Genomic DNA, 17154 nt, shown 5'->3' on the forward strand with positions numbered 1-17154 from the left:
CCATTACTACATAAATTAAAGCTTTTGTTCGCTAAGATCTGGGCACAACACTGGGAACTTACCCTTATGCGGAATTCATTTCCCTTTTGTCGGCAATATCATTAGCAACATTTTGTGCTTGCCGTCCAGAGAGACGACGGAACCCTTTTGGGAACCAAAAAGGTGGGCACATAAATTGAATTCTCTAATTATGCAGCAACGTGTCGGCCGGCAACATTTGCTAATTGCTTATAAATTGTTGAATTGTTTAATGTTTTTAACAGCTGACTGGCAAAAAGGGGTTAATGACGAGCATCCCACGGGGACGATAACTTCAGCTAGGACACATTTTGGGCGGGAATTCACGCCGTGCCAGGCAATTAAGAGGCGCAACAAATGGTCATTCTGTGTTAATTAGCCGCCTGCCTAGTAGCTGCCGGTTGTTCCTGGTGATTAGTTACAGCCATCGCATATTGATGCCAGCTAATCGCATTGGTTGCCGAAACATGTTTAGCTACTTAGTAGCCGGCAGGCTGATTGACCGAGCGATGCGGCCTAATGAAATGGCACATGACTGCCGCAATGTTGCCGCAACTATCCAAGTCGGATCCTTGAGGTGGCGCACACAGACGGAAATTAATTAGAATGACAAAACCTAATTTTCGCCCAACAACTCAAACAAACCAATGTCAACACCTTTTTGGCTGCCACTCGTTCGTAAGCAACACGAAAACACACATGACCGCGTTGAGCCTGTCTTCGAATCTAGAGCTAGGCAATCAATCACAGAAATTAAAAATAATCGCTTAAAGGGAAAAACTAGACTGCTGAACTGAAAGAACACCGAAAAGAAAATCTAGTTAAGGCGTAAGCACGCTGAAATAGTAAGTCTTATACCCTGTATTTATGTTGCAAGTCGAGTAGAACACATTGGTAATGCTTGCCATATTAATACATCTACTGTAAAAACTAGTATTGCACTGGGAAAATCAAAAGTAGTTATTACGATAATAAAAGTATTTATCTTACAAAATTAAAATATACATAATATATTTTATTTGCTATAAGAAAAGTCGTAACCAATACAGTAAAGCAAAAGCTCCATACCAATACAGAAGAAACATTTTTCATTTTAACGCACCTCACTTTTTTTACAAGCATCCATTTCACCTTATTGAAAAATAGGTGTTAATTTGAAAATATAGAAAAAATGCTATAATAAATTTCCCTACTTGATCCCAAATACCATAAAATCCTGCCATAAACTGTTATATTGTGTATGCTCGAGCTACAGAATTAAAAAAGAACTACCGAGTACCGATATTATATATATAAACATCGATTATTTAATTATTAATTTATGACGCCCAAAATAAAATAGCATGGCTTTTATTCGATTTTGTAAATATATGCCCTTTTATTTTGTGCTACAGGGCAAAAGAAGCAAACACGTGAGCTAAAAAATCGACAACAAATAAATACATTTATCTTCATACGCCCCAAGGGATGTACAGAAAGTTGTTTGGCTTTTGTTTTTTGCAGTTCGTCCACTTTATTTGCTTCCTCTCGCAGGTTGGCCAGACATAAGTAAACACAATCGCACAAAAGTCAATTTCCGGCACTTGGCAAGAACCCGTGTATATACTGAAAAAAACGGAATGCACACACACACACACACTCGCTAGCCAAATAATTCACAAATACACACACATATTGATAGACGCACACACCCGCAGCATGTAGTTTGAACAAGGAGTCAATTGTATTTTGTTGCATATTATACAAATATTTCGATTGTAATTATGCAAACAAAGTTATTTACTTATAGGTTATGCTATTTACAGAATGCCTCATTAGCGCGAACTAAAGAGCATAAACACACCTTTCCGGTAGTATTTGTTATTTGGGACGCTTAAAGTTAATTAGTATTAAGACACAACTTAAAAATTAGTAAAAACTGCCTTGCGGTGGTAATTCTCCTTGATCGTCGCGTCCTGCCTTACTTTAGCAAAAAGTCCATTTCTGATTTTGTGGTTGACATGTACTGATCCAGCTCATTGTCCAAATCCTCGCGCTTTACTTCCCTACGCTGCGGCTTACCTAGGTTGAGAGGACAAGAAGAAAAACCAAGGATTAATACGGCAGTTTTCGGGCACAGCAGTATAATAAATTCCATGTTGAGTAACTAGGCGCTCTCGTCCAGCCAGATATCCGGTGAGCTGTGCTTGTAACGCTTTTACCTGCAACCGTGCGACCACCACGACCACGACTACGTCCGCGACGACCCTGTTGTAGTTGGTTTGGTTTGACACCCTCAGTGATGATATTCTTCTTCTTGTTACCATTTCTATTGGCGCCCCTGGCCACTGTGACACCTGTCCGTTGTAGGCTGCGTCCGCGACGACGTGCCCCGACAGGACCGGCTCCCTTTTGCCGTCCATTTGATGAAGCAGCAGCGCCAGCAGCAACCTTTCCCTGGCGTGCCCGAGATCGTGAGCGTGACCGGGAACGCGAGCGATGCGTGGCAGCAGAAGCAGCATCAACAGCAGCAGCAGCGGCACGTACAGCAGATCTGAATTAGAAAACAAGATATAATATACCAACGCATTCTTGGATAAATAAAGAAACAAATTTAACTTACCTTCCACGTGCACGTCCTTTGCGTCCGCGTCCACCAGCAGCAGCTTTCACTGTCTTCTGCGCAGTGTTCGACGAATTGCGACGCTTATCGATGCGTCCGGCTGTGACGCCGCGCATCTGGCTGTTGCCACGACGATTGCCACGTCGCTTATTGGCTGCTCCTTTTGCAGCTGCGGCTGCTGCTGCTGCCACGCCAGGACGCACGCCCAGACGTTGCTTAACTGAAACACGACCCGGTGCACGTCCGCCGCCGCCGCCGGCACTAACGCCTCTGCCACCGTTAGCCGACAGCTGACGACGTCCACGGCTCTGGGCACGACCGACGCTTTGGGAACGTCCACGGCTCTGATCGCGTCCGCGACTTAGCGAACGGGCACGTCCACGACTGCGTGAACGACCGCGTGACTGTAGTTGTGGAAGGGGCTGCTGCTGCTGCCGCTGGCGAGATAAGCCACGCCGACGTTGAGCCACACGCTCTGCTGCGCCGCCCACAACGGGTCGGCGCAGCCCCAGGCGCTGGCCCAATCCACCGGCCGCCGCGCTGGAGCGTCGGGCGCTGCTGCTGCTACGGCGTGCACGTCCGTTGTTGTTGTTGGCAATCAGATCGGCGCGCATGCTATTTATGTGATTGAAGTTGTAGAGGCGGAATAAGCAGAAGATAGATGTGTTTTACATATGTTGTTGTAGCACTTGGCACTTTGATTCAAAAGCTGCTCGCAAGCAATCTTCCGACTTGGACTGAATCTGAATCAGTCAACAACAGCTACAAGTGTGTGTTTGGTTTATTGGTGATGCTTACGTTGCCAGGCGAGTGCCGTTGTTTGAGCGAACGGGCTTTCCATTGGCTCCCAGGCGGAGCGCTTTGATGCCGCCAAGGCGTGCGCTGGCGCCGCCAGCAGTTGTCCGCAAGCTTCTCTGTAAGATGCATAAGGTTTGTGATGGATTTTTTGTTTTGCGTTTACAAATTGAATTCGACTTGACGCTGCTCAAGCGCTAGCGGTTCAGTGTGTGTGAATTCAATAGAAGTCTACTACAAGTGGGTTTATTTATATTGAGGTCTATTTCTGGGCTGATCTTGGCTGCTCTGCTCTGAACCTGGCTGGGCTGGGCACTGTTGCTCGCTAGCTATGAAAACAGGCTGTCTGTATCTAGTGCTCTATTATTAAGCAGAATGCACAAATCCTTTGCTGACGCTGCTCATCTGCTCATTTGCTGCTCTTTGCCATTTTTTTTATTGCCTTGCCCAGCCACACAGAACGGCACTGGATACGTTTAAACGCCTGCGTTTGTCATTTGTTCAGTCAGTTCATGGCCTCAATCCCAGAGTAATTACTGTGGTGGTTTTTTGTTTTGTTTTTTGTTAAGACACATACGCGCTTCAATTTGAGGGCCGTCTGTACGGTGTGCTTCCTTTTGAACTCCTGCAGCAGCCGCGAATTGGCCACCGATGGGGCTGCGTCCACAATGCGACGACTGCGGCTGCGCGAGCGGCTCCGACGTCCGCGTGCCGCTGCCGGCGGCTGTTGCTGGCGAGATTGCATTTGCGTGAAACGCTCGTTTAGCGATATGCCAGTCTGCACCATTTTAAATATTCAATTGATGTGCTCTTGATTATGTTCTTGAATCCTGTTAGACGAGTCCTCCTCCTTTTGTTTTCCTTTAAGCTTTGACTGTGGCCACAGTTGAACTGTGTCTGGATGTGCGTGCGTTGAAACTTGATTTGCAACTGTAAGTGAAGATCCAAAAGTTGGTTAGTTTTATACGCCTAAGACATCACAGCAGGTACTAAAATAACGTGTAGACAGGTAGGCAAATTGCAGCAGCTGGCAAATACTCCGCCATAGAAAAGAAGATTAACCAGCCCAAGAAAACGCCAGATGTCACAGCTAAATTGTTACAATAAAATCCATCTGCAGTGGATGCAATTTCCTTAGTCCTATTTATCGGACTATATTGAATAATAATCCAATGTTAAGCTGAAGCACACATTTTTAACTTAGTTTCTCTGCAGCGAGAAAGCGAATCCGAATTCGACCTCTAATGATTAAGCATTTATATGATCGAAGATATTTTCCTCGAGGATATACTATATTAACTATAAATACGGATATAATTTCTTGTATATATATATCTGCCATCGCACACGCATACACAAACACATACACACACACACTTTTATATATATGGAAATGAGTTCATTTGTGGCATGCGCGGATGTATTCTAATTATATACACAGTTTCCACAACAACAACAACAACAACAATATTGACTCATTGATGGATACACAAATGTTACAGTGCATTTCTAATGCAATATGTGTCTATAATGATACTTAAATGAATATAAGGTGAATTTACTTACATTATAGTTGTCCTTTTGTTCGTTTTGTTGGGGTTTCTCTCTATGGGCTGAAGCTGCGTCGAATTTCACAATTTCAATTGTGTATTTGCACGTATAAACGCCTATACTGATTGAGTTTTTCCACTTCAAACTTTTATTTGCATGCCATTAATAGATTTTCAGCTTCGCACAGTTTTATATTATAAGATATTCCAGCGGAAATTATATTTTCTGCTCACAGTTTTGACAAAGAATGCAAAACGCAAAAGGTACAGCCTTCTCTTGAACAAGTTCGATTAAACTATTCAATAAACCCAATAAAGAAACTAGTTCATTTATCATTGGTCGTTCAATTAATTGCTAAATATCGCAAGCTAGATCACATATCGATAGTTTTACAATAAGGAATTCTAAATTTACACCATAAATAAGCAATTTTGTTTATAACAAGACTGCTTGAACTTTATTATTAAATATTAATAAAAACTTAACATCAATTAACATTATCATATTATTTAAAATAAATGATGCATTGTTTTTACTGTGTAAAATCAAGTTAGGTGGCAACGCTGCTTTAAGCATTTCAGCATTGGTATTTTGTCGCAAACAAAATATGGTTACACTGGTAGTGTAATATTTGTTATTTAGGTTTATTTTTTGAGCATATGTTATTAATCATCGAAATGGTGCATGTATAGTATTTGCACAGCTGGCACGAGTTAAGGTTGTGCCACCAATCAGCAGCATAACTTCACGTTCACTAAAACACAGACGCAGCGGCACGCGACTTTTTGTATAATGTAAACAAACTTCCCGAGACATAACCCAAGCAAAACGCTGTCTTCAGTATTTGTTGTTGGGACTGCTGTTGATCAGCTAATATTATGCAAAAACAAGTTTTGCGCGGTTATTGAACCTATGACACTTGACTTTGCCGGCTAGAACGCCCGAGGCGTGATTATTTGGCAGCTTAGTTCACATCGGCGTTTGAACGTGTCAGCCAATTCAGTTCGAACCTTAAGCCAAACGGTGCAGAGCACACAGCCGGAACACAGAAATAGCCACATGTACGTTTACAAGATGAGCAATCGCGCACCGGAGCTGATTATATGGTAATATGCGAAAATGAATGTGTTGCTGCTGACTGATAATGTGCTTGTGTTTGCTTTGCAGCTCCTTTATAATCGCCAGCTTGCTGGTGATACACTTCTTCACGGACCTGTTGCGTGTCACGCTGGCGGGCACCTATGCGCTGGATGTGACACTGTCGCAGCTTATAGAAGCACAGTCCAAGGACTATGCATGGCTGCTTAAGCTGCTAGTCAACTGTTTCGGTTACAGCTGCGTCTTCGTGCCCGGCTATCTCATCTACAAATATGTGCAGCGCACTAATTACCTCGAACGCGGCAATAAGACGTTCCTGCACACAGCCGTCAATATGTGCATCACGGGCAATACCAGCTACGAGGCAGTGGATGTTATTCACGTAGGCAGTAGCAGCGGCATCGGTGGGATAACGGACCGTGAACGTCCAAGCAAACGCACCAGTTCCCAGGAGGCCGTGCAGCTGCTTTGGTGCTTTGGCGGTCTTATGGTCTCCTATTTAACCTGGGGTGTGCTGCAGGAGAAGATTATGACGCAAAATTATCTGAATTTCGCTGGCGAGAGTGCCAAGTTTAAGGACTCGCAGTTTTTAGTCTTTGCCAATCGCCTGCTGGCCTTCTTCGTGGCACTCTTCTATCTGCAATGGCAGCCTGCCCCGACGCGACATCGCGCCCCTCTGTACAAGTATTCGTATGCCTCGTTCTCGAATATCATGAGTGCCTGGTTCCAGTATGAGGCTCTCAAGTTTGTCAACTTTCCAACACAGGTGCTGGCCAAATCCTGCAAAATCATACCCGTAATGCTGATGGGCAAAATCATGTCCAAAGCCAAGTATGAATCGTATGAATATGTGACGGCCGTGCTCATCTCCTTGGGCATGATATTCTTTATGAGCGGCTCCTCCGAAAACAACAAGGTCAGCGGTGTGACCACCTTGACGGGCATCTTTCTGCTCTCCATGTACATGGTGTTCGACAGCTTCACGGCCAACTGGCAGGGCTCGCTTTTCAAGAGCTACGGCATGAGCTCAATCCAAATGATGTGCGGCGTCAATTTGTTCTCGTCCATCTTCACTGGCGCCTCGCTTTCGATGCAGGGCGGCTTTATGGACTCCCTGGCGTTTGCTACAGAGGTAAGCTACCCCACAATAAGTAGACTTGAATACCAATTTATTATTAATAGCTTGAGGAAAACCTGAATATTAACGGGCTAAAATCATGATAAGCTAAATACTAGTTGCTAATTAAGTAGACTAATATATTGTACATTTTAATTAGCATGTTGTTATAATATAATATGAAAGGGGTATTCTATTGAAAATGCGTGTAACAAGCCGGCAAATGTGTTTAGTTTATTGTACAAGGCAAAAATGCAGAATAAGTTATATAGAGAGTATGAACAGAGACCAAATTTATTAGATCAATACAATACCTATAACCAAAGCATCAAATTTTCATTCATGAGCATCACGTAGTAAGGCAATAATTATAGGGGCATTTTGTTATATGCCTACAGTTGATTCTTCTGTTGTGCAGTCTAGTCTCAAACACAGCATAATTTCTTCATATAGTTGTTTGCTTATTGATTGCGTATTTAGATTAGCATTGTATATTTTAAATTGGAATTTCTAACAGCTAACCGAACTATTTTGTTTAATTTATAGCATCCCAAGTTTGTCTTCGACATGGTTGTTCTATCCATATGCTCTGCGGTCGGCCAATTGTTTATTTATCACACAATTGATGTGTTTGGCCCAGTTGTGTTTACCATCATAATGACAGTTCGCCAGGTGAGTGCCTCAAACACAATACACACATACACATACATACTCACTGAAGTCTCACCTGTTCTAGGCTGTTGCCATCATGCTTTCCTGCTTCATTTATCAACACAGCATTTCGGTGCTGGGCATCTTTGGAGTGCTCATCGTTTTTCTGGCCATCTTTTTGCGCGTGTACTGTAATCAGAAATTGCGGGCGAAACGCAAGCGTGCCGAGGCGAACAAGCCCAGAACAGCTGTGTAATTAGCGTGCAGTTTAATTCTGGTTGAATTTCCAAAGCTGATCCCATCTTAGTTATAGGCAACCTATGAATATCCAGACTTTTGTTTAACATGCGCAGCTAGCCGAATATTCCTAATTGTATAGTTATGTTTTGTAGTTCTAAGTCAACCAGTAGATACCAACCAAGTCTCGAGGCTTCAAAAAAAATTGTATATGTGTGCTTAAATTAATGTAAATGTAATATTATTGCAATTGTCAACGTAAAAACCAGGGGTAGTTTTACTGTATCGCTTAAGACTAAGGTGTAACTTGCATATTTTTTTTATAAATATATGAATGTGTTTTAATTATTATTTCATTTGTTTCAATTGCAGAACATGACATATGCACCATTTTTAGTTTCTGTAACTAAAAGACTTCTTCCCTGAGTCTTTCTTTAAAAATTAAAGACAGTCTGTTGGCATACGCTAGAATATCTTAAATTTTTAGCATGTTATACATAGGTTATTGCCATATATGTGTTATATGTCACAGTTTTGAAAATGATAGTTATTACATCTGCCCTTTCTCTGCAGTTGTCTGCGTAGCTCGCATCGCCAAGAAACATAATGAATGAAGGTGGTTCCCAGCGCAGTCATCGCGACATTGACCCACTTATCTAGTATTATTTTTTTGGCAACATATAGTTTCGAGTTTTTTGGCATCATCGTCAAGTTAGAGCTCCCTATAGCTGGCTGGTTAGTTGGTTGTTGGTTGTTGGTTTTTGACACGGGTCAACGCACAAGACTCGTCGCTTGTAACTTGTTTTCTGAGCCATGTGGGCGAAACGATGTTGCTGCAGATCGTAATGATGATGATGATGATGAGTTTGCCCGCTGGTTGAGTTTGCGTGGGCGTCCCAAATTAGCATTTGTATCAAAAACAATGCGAATGCGCTGGAAAAATTCAAGCCAATAAAAAAGGGCATTATGCAATCGCCTGCCTTCTAAGGGAAAACAGCAAATTTGCCAGTTGTTAGCAATTTTAGTTGGCTTTTTTTTGCGTACATGCATAGGTGATAAATTGGGGCGTGCTCAGCGCTAGCGGCATAGTCCGTTGCGAACAGGCCACCGAAATAGAAGTACCGCAAAGCAAGCAAAGCAAAAAGAATCCTTCAAATATGCAGCTCATCAGCCTGCTCCTGCTTGGTGCACTCGGCTATTCTGTGGCCGCTTCCCGTAGCTATTACTACGGCTCCAATTACCCGCAGCGTCGCGCACCGCCTGCCGTCTACAACTACAACTCACAGAGCAGTCGCTATAGTCGACAGAGCAGCAGCGAATCAGACAAGGAGAATCCCAAGTTTGCTGGTGCTGCGAATCAGGAGCTTGACGAACTGAGCTCCGATGCGGGCGACAACCGATCGCTGCTGCTCAAGAAGAAGCTAAAGAAACTGTATCGGCCTTATGCGGCGGCTGCTGCTGCTGCTTCGTATGGCTATGGAAGACCTTGCACACCTTTCGGACGCGACGCCGGTGGCCAACAAGATCCGCCTGAACAGGGACGTTTTCTGTTCGACGTGAATGTGTACAATGTTTATTCAGGCGCTGGCGGTTGTCGTGGATATGGTGGATTTGGTGGATTGGGTGGCGGTGGTCTGGGTGGATTAGCCGGATTGGGAGGGCTAGGTGGCGGCTTGCTATCGGATCCCATATCTCCAGTTGCTCCACTGCCGGTGCCAGTGCCAGTGCGTCCCTATGCACCTTTTGCCACCTGGCTGTCGCTTTTTGCGCCCGGCATTTTGCAAAACAGCCTGGCCGCTACAGTGCCCGCTGCGCCGTACGCTGATCCACTTCCAGTGCGTCCCGCGTCTGCTGGCGGCGACTTGCAAAGCGACCCGGCCGTGGACCCCAACTTTAATCCCGTTCCAGTGCGTCGCCCAGTGCCCAATCGCGTGTACTATGACTCTGCAGGCGCGGTAAGTCTGGCCACGACTCTAGATTAAGCCATATACTCAAATTTCTATTTGCAGCCGCCTGTCACGCCGGGACAGCTTCTGGGTGGTGTCTCGACGACGGTCAATGGAATAATTCAGCAGCTAACCGGTCAAGTGCAGCCGGTCTACCAAACAGGCGCATATCGTGCCAGGAATAATCGCAGCAGCTATGGCTAAGCCGCAATGCGGGATTCATAACGAAATCGATTAGTATTTAAATGTGATTATATATTAAGTAATATTGTAGAATAATATTGAATATATGAAATATAATTAAAATATTAAAACCATTCCAAGTCTTTGCTAGTTGAATACAAATTTTATATTTACAAAACAAAAACTCATACTCTTGTGAAACTGAGCTCTACTGATTGTAAGACACATATCTGTTCCCATAAGGGACACCGATATTTTCGTTCTAATTATTGTATTATAATACTACAATAATAATATTTAATTATAATAATAATTTGTTGGACCACTTCCGTATTACTGGACAATAAAGCTAAGATATTTACAATAAATATTAAAAAATATATGCATATATATCCACATAATCTAATAAGAGAATAAGTAATTAATTTAGCTCCCGTCCGTCTATAAAATAGTCGTTCGCAAACTTTTCAATTGCAAGTTTTATTACGCATATGTTCAAAACTCTCATCATATCATATCATATCATCCAGCTTTGTGGGGAGAATCGGTCAAAAATAAGGTAATATATAAACACGTAAACACAACACACATAAGGCGACTCATTATTTATAAAAAAAAAGTACACCTTTCTCACTCACCTTTCTTTCCTTCTCTGAAATATTACATTTCGCGTATTCAAGTCATGTTCGCAGATTTTGTATTTTTGTAGAGTGCAAAATGGTGCAAAAAAAAGAGAACATAATTACGGAAAGGGACCAAAAGGACGTTTCTCTATATTATTTATGTATAGCTTAAGTGTCAGATATCCTTCTGATGTCTTAAGCTTCTAAATCAAATAAAAATAAATACTTTTAAGAAAAATTAAAAAAAGTACAACTAAAAAAGAATTGTACTGGCAGCTTATATTTTAGCCGACAATTATTCTAAAAATATTTTCGTGAGCCATTTACAATTACTTTGTGAGAAACAATAAAATTATATATAAATGTATATCTAAGGCGAACCTGTGCTTAGATTAAGTGGTCCCATAAATTGCCTTTATGCTGCATAGCATAGCATTAAAGGCGATGAATAATCTTACATTCTGTTCCTCCCCCGGCTCGAGATATTAGTCAGGCACGTACAATATAAATCTCGCATCATTGGCCATAAAATTTATGCACGTCGCGTTTAGCTCATTAAAATCAAGAAGACAACAATACAGCAATAGCAACAACTATAACGATGACAAGGACAACGCATCCGTAGCAACAAGAGAAACCGGATTTTGTAGGGGCTTTCCAGGCTTCACATGTTTTGTATATTTCGTGTATTTAACAATCTGGATTTTCAGTACAAAAAGTAAAAGCTAACTAGACGTAAAAATCACATTCTGCTCTGATTATCGGCCAAAGAAGCCGCCGCCACCGCCATAGCCGCCATTATAATAATTATTGGAATACTGTGACTGCGACTGACTATAGTGGCCTCCATATGATCCACCGTAATTGTTGTAGGCACCACCGCCTGGATAGTAACCGCCGCCGCCACCGCCGTAGTAAGGCTTGTGTCCATATCCACTGTAACCGCCGCCTGGGTAGTAACCACCTCCGAAGCCATGACCGCCACCATGATGATAGCCACCACCTGGATAATAGCCACTGCCGGGGTAGTAGGAGCCACCTCCAGTATAGTAATCACCGCCGCCACCACCGCCGAAACCACTATAGAGTCCCGTATTTATGCCAACGCCTGCGCTCAGTCCAACGCTGCCGCCAAAGCCACCGCCGAGCAATCCAAACGAGCGTCCCTCGCCCTTGATAGGCGCCGGCGCTGCAACTCCATATCCGACAAGCGCCAATACGGCCAACAGCTGTAAGGGAACAACCGATGAGCAAGTGCATCAGGAGGTGAACCCACCAATACGTACACAACACAAGCGCGCCATTCCGAGTGTGAAATCAATGTATGTGGATGTGTCGGCCACCGAATCGGTAACGAAACTAAATTGCAATTGTGAAGTGCTTTGCGTTTATATACCCGCTGTATTTGTATGCCCAATGAACGGCCATAAGAAGCTCAGTACGCGCTACGCATTGCCAAGTAATTCTACGCAAATTGCAGAACCAACAGCGGACCACAACGAAATGGAAACCGAACCAGAACCAGTTAGTGACGAAATCACGGAATACCCCTCGGTAAACAATGCTGACGAGGCAACAGGCCTCAGAATGCGTTAATTTAGTCGATTGTCAAAATATACGTACACACATCATTTCTTGAGGGTTAAGGCAATTGTCGGCCGTCGCTGTAGAAGATCAAGATCACAAAAAAAACCCAATAAAAATAATCGCTTCACTGATCAAGCATCCGAGTTAACAGAAGATTGAATACCCTTTTTACAGTAGAGCAAAGTATATATTATTTTATATTAGTTTATGTCCTGTACTCATCACGAATACGAATATTGACGAATAAAGTAATTAAATTAAACTAAATGTCACGACTAAATAATAATATAATATAGACACATCTGTTTCACAAAGATTATGTGCTTTGGGTAAGAGTATAACAAGCTGCAATAAAATAACAAAAGACTTAGGCAACAAACTTTACACAGAACGTGCAGCGAAGCATGGGGGAAGATGTCGGAAACATCATCAGCGTCTGCGACCAGCATTCATTTGGCTCATTAGCACTCGATGTTTGTTTCTTGTATTTGGCGGCTGTTGCTCTAGCGCTGCGATTTGTGTACTCATCTACATGTTAGTTAGTATAATATAAGTTACGCCTTCACTTTCGTTGACGGTTTATTCACCTTTGCATGATTACTCAGCTGACGTCAGAGAAAACCACCCACATAACGACAAGGAAGTTATTTTAATGGCGTATAGAAAGCTCTTAGATAATCTTATTATACTTGAATTCAAACGAATGGCATGAGATATACACAACAAAATATAGACATCAAGTGCGAATATCATCATTAACCATGTGTGATAAAAATTTACATTCGTGCTTATAATTCTCAACTTATTCAAGTCAAGGCTTGATACGTTATTTAGGAAGGAAACACTGAAGCCTACCCCCTGTGACGTCCTTAATCGTACCTTAAAATACTAGTTAAAATTGATGAAGTTGAAGAGATTTAAAATTTGCTTAGGTTTGAAAAGTGGCGTTTCCCAGTTTGCTTTTTGCCCACCTTGAGCTTCATGCTATCATGTTATTATCGCAATACATTTAATTATATGCCTAGAGCATATACTATTTATTGAAAATTACTGATGCTTACTTCCGTTTAAGTTTCACATGATAAAAAGAAAATCACCATAGCATTTGTCACCAAGTTGAAAACTAAGCGCCAACTATGAAGGTTCGTGGAGCAAGTTCTATAAGCCTTAGCTGCCCGACTAATCCCTTTTTCGTTATTGTAGATTGCCTTATTTTACAACGTGCTGTTCTGTCTAGGTGTCTGCTCTTTGGCTGCACCACAGTGGCCAGGAATTGGGTCTTCGGGTTACGGCTTTGCACCCTGGGCAGGATATGGAAACTACGGCTCATCAAGTGCCAGCGTCGCAGCCAGCAGCAGCAGCAGTAGCAGCGGCGGCTTCCTGGGCTATGGTACGCAAGGATATGGCTATGGCTGGCCAGGCTATGGCTACGGGTATGGCAACTACGGCGGAGGCTACCAGCAGCAGTACAATCAGTATCAGTACAGTGGGTACAATAACTACGGTTCTGGAAACGGTCTTGGCTATCCGTTCGGCTATGGCAGATAATTCAGTAAATAATTGGATATGCATATGAATGTGAATGTTTGCATATGTTAAGCTTTTAACTGCTGGAAATTTCAGTTTGGATTTTGTTTGATTTCTTTTTTGTTGGACTTTGTTTTTTCTTCTTTGGAGGTCAATAAAACGAAAATACCCAAGCATGTACGAGCATATGATGATTCATTTGATTCGCTTAGTGAAATAGAGCTCAATATAAATGAGCATGGCACAATCCCCAACCCGAAGAGGTGCTTTGGGTTGTATATGTTTCTAATTAAAGGAAGTATTTGTCTCTTAAAAATCGTTTCCTAGCATCACGTAGTGCTAATTTTCGAAAACTTGCCAAATTAAAACTAATTATATAGTCAAGAAAAATTATGCAAAAAACATTATACTCTTCAATAATTTTTTAAATTCATCAATTGACATGTTTGAAATCAAGTGGTGAACAAAATCTAGTCAAAAATTGAAGAACTACATCAGAACATAATTAGGCTTAGGGCTTTTATATTTGTTATTATATAGTTCTTAAAAAGGTGCTTAACTCTTATGAAACAAAGCTAAGCTTTATCTAAAGAGTTTTCATATATTTATTCAATTTTAAAAATTGTACTAATAACATGACATAACTCAGCTTATTTCATGACATATTAATAGTAACCGTTGCAAGGGTATAAAACCTTAAATTAAGAACGCCTCTTTGGAACTGGAAATACTCTAAATGGGCCTGTTTCGGCTGACCATTCATAATTTTCAGCCGTTATTAGCACTTGCCAACAGATACGCTTGTTTCCATCAGTTGACTTTACACTGTTTTCATATATGTTCCATTTTATTTTTTTCTTTTTTACTCCTATTCATTATGAAAACCAGAAATTTTCAGGGTCAATTTGTGTGCATACAGCAAAGATGCCAACATATTAAATAAAATTCGAAGTTCACAGCAACAACAACAACAATGAAGACAAACAAGATCTCGTCGCGAGGCGAGATTGCATAAGGGCGACAAAAAACGCGCAGAAAACGCGACAGCGACATAAAAACTGATCGCTCACCGCGCAGCAGCTTCAATTGCACAGAAATCGTGGTCCACGCAAGCGACATCAATCAGCTTAGAGAGATTTAGACTTGAAAGCTTACAAGACAACAAGTGAAACAACTACAACAAAATTAACGAGGCCATAACGTTAAATATTCAAACAATTGAAATCAATTAAAAAAGTGTAACTTCGTGTAAAATGCAAATCATTGTGAGTAAAAACTTGCGTTCAAAACTAAATGTGTAAAAAATACTCATTATGTATAATAGCATAAACAAAATGTGGTCTTGTCCAATGTTAAATAACATACAATTTGTAAATTGTTTTTGCGCTTTTTAAATTGTTAATTTGCAATCCAACAAATTTTATTTTTTAAGAAATCATTAAAAATGTAAATGGGTGCTGTATAGATACATATTTTTATTTATTTTTTAAATATTATTTTCATTTTATCTTAATTTCCTTAAAGCGTTCTTCACATCGGTTGCTCCTACTGCTGGGCATCTGCTTGGTGTGCCTGCTCCAAGGTGCCACAGCCGGTAAAGTAAAGCTCTTTGCATTTAAGGGTCCGCATGCCGGTTTTGTTGGATTGAAAGTACGAACTCCAAAGTTGCTAGGACTTAAGCATGGACTGGTGGGTCATACTGGCGGATTCGGTGGCGGCTTTGGTGGGGGCTTCGGTGGTTCAGTTGGCGTCGGCGGGGGCTTCGGCGGTGGCCACAGTAGTGGCTATGAGCACCACGAGGAATATCATCACGAGAGCCACTACAGCAGCGGGGGAAGCTATGGAGGTGGCAGTTTCGGAGGCGGCTTGTGGGGAAAATAACCCATATGTTCCTAAATATAGCCTAAGTTAGACTTTATACACATTATCTTTATAAGCATCATAATGATTGTTATGTTTATTACATCCTCTCCATTAGAAATATGTTTGTTATTCAGTTCTAAGCTCACTCTCATTTGCGTACAAAAATAAAATGTATAAATTAAACTGTGCATACTTAGTAATAATATGGTCGGTATCCTACAGTTTAATGTTCATTACAATTTTTAATTGAGAAAGAGTAAAGATTTTAAACCCATAAATTTAAAACCTTAAATTTACACCGCCCTTACTCTCTCTCTTTCTATCTTTCTTTTTCTCTGCCTCTCTTTCGCACTTTCTTTACACCCACTCTCAAAGATAAAAAATAATGGTTAAAACTTATAAGCCTTAACACGCCTTTTACTCATAAAATAGATGGCGTGATATATTTTCTATTTATTTCGTTTGAAACAAATGAACAATAGATGGCGGCTTAAAATAGCAACTCTTGTAAAAAATAAAATGACCTCACCTTATAAGTTTCCGTAGTGTAGTGGTTATCACGTGTGCTTCACACGCACAAGGTCCCCGGTTCGAACCCGGGCGGGAACAATCAGATATTTTTCGATACAAAATATATTTTTTCATTTGTTACAAACTAAATATTTGATTTTGTTTTTATAAAATATTTATACACATTATATTTTAATTATCATGTAACTAAAAGTAAATTTAGAACAAATGAATGTTCATCTAAATAACAATAAATTTCTTAATTGCTTGCTAACGTCTTCTGAAGCCTCCTCCAAAGCCACCAAAACCACCGCCGTATGCTCCACCACTGTATGAAGAGAAACTTTCATATCCTCCATACCCACCGTAACCACCAAATCCACCATAACCGCCAAATCCACCGCCACCTAAACCTCCTTTCCAGCCGTGTTTGAATGGCCGTGCAACTGGATATGGAACTGGCACCGGTTGAGGCACTGCAACTGGAACGGGCACTGGCTGAGCCACTGGAATTGGCTGAGGCACAGGAATTGGTTGGGCAACAGGATAAGGTACTGCATAGCCCCCGCCAAAACCTCCGCCAAACTTCTGTCCTCCAAAACCATGTGCCTGGCTAGATTTCAGCGTCAGGCACAGCAGCACCAGCGCCGAGAGAATTCTCTAAAAATGCGCGTTGTATTTTGGGGATTTTTTAACATTGACTTTGGAACTCACTGTGTTTGGTCTCATGATGTGGACAACTTCTAATCAACAAGAGATACGAGTTGTCACTTTTATAGCGTTTTCTGAGACTTCCTGTACTTCCTTTTCTCGACGAGTTCAAAGAACTCTGAAACTAACGTTAGA

At 41.6% G+C, this 17154-nt stretch overlaps 7 protein-coding genes and 1 non-coding gene across 8 annotated transcripts; 5 read left to right on the plus strand and 3 right to left on the minus strand.

Annotated features, from left to right (window-relative positions):
• Positions 1 to 1719: 1719 nt before the first annotated feature.
• Positions 1720 to 5253, minus strand: LOC6629459 (serine/arginine-rich splicing factor 4). The gene is made up of 6 exons (XM_002054670.4): positions 4982 to 5253; positions 3993 to 4345; positions 3419 to 3534; positions 2621 to 3235; positions 2220 to 2551; positions 1720 to 2079 (listed from the first exon to the last, which is right to left on the minus strand). Exons 2-6 carry the CDS (start codon positions 4200 to 4202, stop codon positions 1979 to 1981), a joined length of 1374 nt encoding a protein of 457 aa, XP_002054706.1. The 5' UTR covers positions 4203 to 4345; positions 4982 to 5253; the 3' UTR covers positions 1720 to 1978.
• Positions 5254 to 5575: 322 nt separating this feature from the next.
• Positions 5576 to 8420, plus strand: sll (adenosine 3'-phospho 5'-phosphosulfate transporter 1). The gene is made up of 4 exons (XM_002054669.4): positions 5576 to 6072; positions 6134 to 7196; positions 7728 to 7853; positions 7918 to 8420. The coding sequence occupies exons 1-4, from the start codon at positions 6026 to 6028 to the stop codon at positions 8086 to 8088; spliced, it is 1407 nt and encodes a 468-aa protein (XP_002054705.1). The 5' UTR covers positions 5576 to 6025; the 3' UTR covers positions 8089 to 8420.
• A 751-nt stretch (positions 8421 to 9171) lies between these two features.
• On the plus strand, positions 9172 to 10305 carry LOC6629457 (uncharacterized). The gene is made up of 2 exons (XM_002054668.4): positions 9172 to 10024; positions 10079 to 10305. The coding sequence occupies exons 1-2, from the start codon at positions 9227 to 9229 to the stop codon at positions 10217 to 10219; spliced, it is 939 nt and encodes a 312-aa protein (XP_002054704.1). The 5' UTR covers positions 9172 to 9226; the 3' UTR covers positions 10220 to 10305.
• Positions 10306 to 11463: 1158 nt separating this feature from the next.
• Positions 11464 to 12267, minus strand: Edg91 (Ecdysone-dependent gene 91). Its single transcript, XM_002054667.4, has 2 exons — positions 12108 to 12267; positions 11464 to 12050 (listed from the first exon to the last, which is right to left on the minus strand). Exons 1-2 carry the CDS (start codon positions 12123 to 12125, stop codon positions 11580 to 11582), a joined length of 489 nt encoding a protein of 162 aa, XP_002054703.1. The 5' UTR covers positions 12126 to 12267; the 3' UTR covers positions 11464 to 11579.
• Positions 12268 to 13412: 1145 nt separating this feature from the next.
• Positions 13413 to 14098, plus strand: LOC6629455 (glycine-rich protein). Its single transcript, XM_032439441.2, has 2 exons — positions 13413 to 13550; positions 13612 to 14098. The coding sequence occupies exons 1-2, from the start codon at positions 13545 to 13547 to the stop codon at positions 13954 to 13956; spliced, it is 351 nt and encodes a 116-aa protein (XP_032295332.1). The 5' UTR covers positions 13413 to 13544; the 3' UTR covers positions 13957 to 14098.
• Positions 14099 to 15010: 912 nt separating this feature from the next.
• Positions 15011 to 15987, plus strand: LOC6629454 (eggshell protein 1). Its single transcript, XM_032439088.2, has 2 exons — positions 15011 to 15200; positions 15460 to 15987. The coding sequence occupies exons 1-2, from the start codon at positions 15189 to 15191 to the stop codon at positions 15814 to 15816; spliced, it is 369 nt and encodes a 122-aa protein (XP_032294979.1). The 5' UTR covers positions 15011 to 15188; the 3' UTR covers positions 15817 to 15987.
• Positions 15988 to 16334: 347 nt separating this feature from the next.
• Positions 16335 to 16407, plus strand: TRNAV-CAC (transfer RNA valine (anticodon CAC)). The gene has a single exon. It is a non-coding gene; the product is annotated as a tRNA-Val (tRNA).
• A 171-nt stretch (positions 16408 to 16578) lies between these two features.
• On the minus strand, positions 16579 to 17037 carry LOC6629452 (keratin, type II cytoskeletal 68 kDa, component IB). Its single transcript, XM_002054664.1, has 2 exons — positions 17023 to 17037; positions 16579 to 16968 (listed from the first exon to the last, which is right to left on the minus strand). The coding sequence occupies exons 1-2, from the start codon at positions 17035 to 17037 to the stop codon at positions 16579 to 16581; spliced, it is 405 nt and encodes a 134-aa protein (XP_002054700.1).
• Between the last annotated feature and the right edge of the window lie 117 nt (positions 17038 to 17154).

Source organism: Drosophila virilis, chromosome 2 (assembly GCF_030788295.1).
Source record: "Drosophila virilis strain 15010-1051.87 chromosome 2, Dvir_AGI_RSII-ME, whole genome shotgun sequence".
NCBI lineage: Eukaryota > Metazoa > Arthropoda > Insecta > Diptera > Drosophilidae > Drosophila > Drosophila virilis.